The sequence below is a fragment of the Montipora capricornis genome, chromosome 7, assembly GCF_036669925.1.
Source record: "Montipora capricornis isolate CH-2021 chromosome 7, ASM3666992v2, whole genome shotgun sequence".
In the NCBI taxonomy this organism is placed as follows: domain Eukaryota; kingdom Metazoa; phylum Cnidaria; class Anthozoa; order Scleractinia; family Acroporidae; genus Montipora; species Montipora capricornis.
Genome location: NC_090889.1, coordinates 17,973,460 through 17,978,459, shown reverse-complemented (window position 1 = coordinate 17,978,459; position 5,000 = coordinate 17,973,460). Strand labels below are relative to the sequence as shown.

Below are 5,000 nucleotides of genomic sequence, written 5' to 3'. Positions count from 1 at the left end.
TTTATCTTGTTTTGTTTTGCAAATTATTAAAAACGTCGACTTCCTCATTCCTTGTTTTTAGATTATGTCGCCATTGGTCCGAGATTTTCCAACACCGTATTACAAGCGTTACTTGTGCTGCTGAAGAAAAAGCTGAGAAAGGTAAACAGAAACTACAGCGAATGATATGCATCAAGAGAACATTATCGAAGAGAACCAATCTCCCATACATGGCCCGCTACCAATGAGAATTTGTTTCAATCTAATTTTAGTACATGTTCACGCGGCCAGTTATTTATGGAATGTATGCCGATTGGTCCATCTCGAATCACGTCATGCTTCGCACGCTTTTCACTTACGGGACTCGGCTCGGATTATGCGTAGCAAAATTGCACTTCATCTTACTTTAGGTCAAATAATCAAATCAAACACAAAGTATTTTCCTTTTGTTTTTTATTTCGTTTTGATTTCTCTCACAAATGTGATGCATATCATTAGTGCCGCTGATTTTCCCTTATTCTGCTCAAATTCAGCTGGAAAATTCCTTATTCTGCCGGCAGAATGCTCGCCTCAAAAATCTCTTATTCTGCTCGAATTCCTGCAGGCAAGATTTATCCATGCAATAGTGTCCCTAGGTGCTTCAAAATTTAAGAATAGATTGAAAATAATTAAAGAGGACAGCGCAGCCACAAAAACATGACCAATCCCTGGTGAAATTCACTAGACATTCTCCTTGTATTTAAGGGTCGCAAGTTAATCGTTATTGGAACAACAAGCTGTCGAGACGTATTGGAAACCATGGGAATTGTAGAAGCGTTCAACACCGTCATTCATGTTTCCTGCTTGTCTTCAACTGATCATCTCAAAGCAGTGTTTCAGGTCAGTAGCACTTAACATTGTTCTTTTATATATTACTGTCCTAATCCGGCTCTCGTTTATAAACTCAAAAAGAATTATTTGAACAGTCCGTTAGGGTTAGGGTTTATGAAGGCTGTTTATTGACGAAAAGTGTCACGGGCAAAGAGCAAAGGGAAAAAAGGTATTTATGTACCTCAAGCAACTTCAGGAGGCAAAAAGCTGATTATTAAACCTTGACACGTTTTACAACGATGAAATGAGATGCGATTCTGTGCAGCTCCTTTTAAACTCTGCTTTGAGTGGGTTTTTGTCAACGTTAGCTCAAAGGAATTTCCTCAAGCGCTCTGAAAGCCTTTTTGAGCCGGAGTACTTTTAGCTTTTCAGTGCTACCGATAGCGAGTGATAAAGGAAGACCTCAAGTCGTTCCCCCAATTTATCTCAAACGTGCGCAAGTTGGCACAACCAAAGCCTGGCTTGAGGGAGCATTTCTATCTGGTTTGCTTTTAAGCTGTGGTATTTTTGTTTTATTCAGGATGTTAAGTTGTTTGATGCCGACGAAGTTAAAGAAATCGAGAGAAATATTGGTCAACAAAGGTACATATAGTGTCAGAGAAGATACAGTCATCATTATTTTGCGGTTTTCACCAACCCATAAAACAAACAACCCTTGTACAATCTTCATCGTCTTTATGTTATAAGGAACCCCTAAGATGAGGGGCTCTGGGAACCAGGAGGCACCTGGTGTGAGAAGGCGCGGTAGCATAGTGATTAGCGCGCCGAGCTCCCGTCCTTAGGGCCGCTGGTTCGAGACCCGGCTCTGCCATCGTGTTGTTTCCTGTAGAGAAGAATCTTAGTTCCACGCTCTGTCTCATCACTCAAGTGTTTTATTAAAAGGTTTCTTGTGACTCTCTCTTTGGGGAAGCCTTTCGATGGACCAGTGGCCCGTTAAGGGGGAAGTAACAATACTCTTCGTCGCTTCATGCTTCAGAAGCTGGGATGACCTCCGTTAATTCGTGTGATCCCCAGTGGCTCAAGTAGAACCTTGCTTTTTGACTGCATATTATTTGCTGTGTTAACTGTTAATAATGTTTTTTTTCCTCAAGGGTATTTATTGGCATAAAGAAACTACTTATGATGGCAGAAATGGCTATACAGGTACATTAAATCTACCGTAAATTAGACGAAATTCATTTTACCATCTAAAGTAATTTTCACATGACAACACGGTAGCTGAAGTTGATGTTCCTGTTCCACATTGGTTTCCAAAATTAAGCCTCCAGAAACATAGTTTTATTCTTATGCAAATCTTTGTCTCGGTTGTGAATTTGTGTTTATGTGAATCAATTAACTAATGATAATGCCCTTTCCGTATCGGTTTCACTCTTTGAAAACTTTACGGTTACTTTCGATGTGTTAACTCATCGACATGTTTTTCGACTTAACATTTGTTTTTTTCTTTACCAGTCCAACAAGCGGGATCGGGTGGACAAGTTCTTGAGTCTCCTTGAAGACGAAAAATGGTAAGAGCTATGTCAATGAGCCTCTGAAAATAATACTTCATATACTGTAGGCCTTTGATGAGTTCAGTATTGTTCTTAGAAATTGGTTGCTCTTAAAAAGTTTTTCCTGCGATGTGGAAAATTCGCCAATTAATGGTCACTTTTTTCAAAAAGTGGTCACATTTTAATTTCTTTGGGCTTAATTACTGATCAAGGCTACATCCTCATCTTAGTTTAAGTTTTGGCATAGTTAATTTTCAGAGATGGTTATGAAACTCGTCAAGTCTCTTTGTTTCATGTTTTTGTCTGTATTTTTGGCGTTGACGGTGCTCAAAACGCACCTTTTTCCGAGAAGATAACCAATAAAATATTTCGATAAAATTATGCGCAACTAATTTGCGAACCCTTGCAAAGCGAAACCAAAAGATAACGCATTGTCTCGGTCAATTGAACATCGATCGAAACATTGTTCTCGCTTTTGAAGGTTTTAAGGTTTCATAACCAGTCCCTCGATTAACTACGGTTTAGGTAACACAAATAGCGAGCTTCAGTTACAATGTTGCCTAAACAAGACTAGACCAAAATACTTAAAAATCCCTGTTTCACTCTTTGTCAGGGTTACTTAACGTCCCATCGAATTTTTAAGAAGAGTTGTTAGACAGAGTCTCTTCAATTATGGTCTATATTGTTTATCTCAGAGAGTTGTGAGACGAATCCTGTGATTTTTACGGTCGTTATCTTAGGAATGTCGAACTAGTCGTACATGTAGATGAAATTAAAAGGCAGTATTTTTCTCCTCTTGGTGCTTAGCCCTAAGTTAAAAAAGGGAGAACAAGCGCTGTAATAATAGCGGTATTTCCTTTTTTTGTGCGGGTCATTGTCAATCAATCGTTGTTGTATTAGGGGGGTTCATACTAGTAACGTAAGAAGGCTTTAGTATGCCCGATGTCTACTATGAATGTCAACGAGGTTTATTTTATTTGAAGTACCTTATCGAACCTTAATATGAAACTTTAAAAACGAGGTTTCTTCAGAGAAGGCGAAGTTCGATTATCCTCCTCGAATGCGAATTTGCGCAGATCCGACTGAAACACGGCGATAACGCGTCAAGTAAGTCTCAAGTTGACTTGAGTTTCTGTTGCACTTATGGCTTACTTGGCGCCTATCAGAAGCCCATCTGGAGCGTGCAACTTCCATACAGCGTCTGTGAAACGGCGTTTTCACAAGTAGATTTATTTTTAGACTAGCTCTTCCCGCGAATTAGGTCAAAAAACAAAGGCAGTTCCGGTTCGGTGACCCTATGACGTCAGCTTAATTTCTTGTGATCGGGCTTGTCATCGGGCTCCTGTGGGAGTCTCATTAGCGGGAAATTTAATCTAAAAATAACCTTACTTGTGAAAACGCCGTTGCACGAAAATAGGTAAGTTGCACGCTCCGGCTGATGGGCTCCTGCGCCTATTCAGAAATCCAGACAGACAGGGCTCTATGAAAACTTAAGCAATACAAAGCCGGGTCCTATCGCGCCCAACCTCTCTTTTAAAAACGTCGTCGTTGAGGAATCTCTAACGACGTCGCCTGTTTTTCTACAACCGTTGGTTTCCGGCTTGCATTTCCTTGTGTCGGGCGTCTTCGTACTTACTATTAGAGATGTAAAGATCCCAGTAATTTACTCCGTATTCTCAAATTAGAATGATCGTACCACTGCCCAATTTATGCGTCAGTGTACACTGAAATCTCCAACAACAAACTGTACACTTCGAACTGCAGTTTGGGAACCGCGGCAACTCAAGCCAGCGTAGATGGCGTTTCTGTTGTTGCGGAGTGCAGCGAGAGATTTCGAGTGGGGCGAGAAAGCTGGTACGGGGGAAACGAAGAACCGTTCCTCGTTCCTTCTCTCCCCAGCCTTCTCCCGCCTTCGCCGCTCGAGATCTCTCACGTTCCGCTAAAACAGAACCGCCAGCTGCGCAGGCTACGGTAACTCTAGATCTTGATGCCTGTAGACTACGATCCATCTTAAACCTAACTACTGTGGGAGTAAATCCAGGAGGCGATCTTCTTGAATCGTTACGAAACAGCTTTTTAGTTCCATATTGTGCTTACACTTGACATTTGTTAATCTTTTCAGTCTTAGAGGTCCGCCATTGTAATAAATTCAACGAACGCAATAGGTAAGGAATATTTTGTAATAAAAATATAAATAGTTTTGCGTGTTCATAAACTCAAGTAGGTTTTAGAACGCGTCAAGTACTCTTTGCGCCCAGTGAGGTTCCTGTTAACCCTCCCATCAGAGATTATTTTGATTTCATTTATTCTCGAACAGTTTAAGTTGGCCATCAATCTTCCTGCATACAGCATACAGTTTTAAATTTCCTTTGTGTTCATGCGTTCTCTTTCCTCTTTTTTGACGGGCAGTCTTTAAGCCTTCAATAGCCCATTTCCGACTTCCTGCATGCCTCAATTTCAAAGCGAGTCCTGGTACACAAAATGAGGGCGTATTATGAAAATCAAACTCATTTTGCTTTCAATAGTTGAGCACCAAGACTCACTTCGAAACCTAGACAAACAGAAACTCGGAAATGTCTCAATCCCAGAATTGGTGTTTCGAAATAAAAAAGCTCTTCTCCCCCCCCCCCCCCCCCTAAAAAAACAAAAACAAAAACAAAT

The 5,000-nt window shown here is 40.7% G+C and overlaps 1 protein-coding gene across 1 annotated transcript in view; it reads left to right on the top strand.

The window, feature by feature from the left end:
• LOC138056350 (vesicle-fusing ATPase-like) overlaps window positions 1–5,000 on the top strand; it is a 63,199-nt gene that overhangs the window by 56,145 nt on the left and 2,054 nt on the right. Inside the window, exons 26-31 of the mRNA XM_068902129.1 lie at window positions 62–141; window positions 724–858; window positions 1,370–1,431; window positions 1,941–1,992; window positions 2,302–2,357; window positions 4,462–4,504. Coding sequence (XP_068758230.1) covers window positions 62–141; window positions 724–858; window positions 1,370–1,431; window positions 1,941–1,992; window positions 2,302–2,357; window positions 4,462–4,483 — 407 coding nt within the window. The 3' untranslated portion in view covers window positions 4,484–4,504. The remainder of the gene's footprint in view (window positions 1–61; window positions 142–723; window positions 859–1,369; window positions 1,432–1,940; window positions 1,993–2,301; window positions 2,358–4,461; window positions 4,505–5,000) is intronic.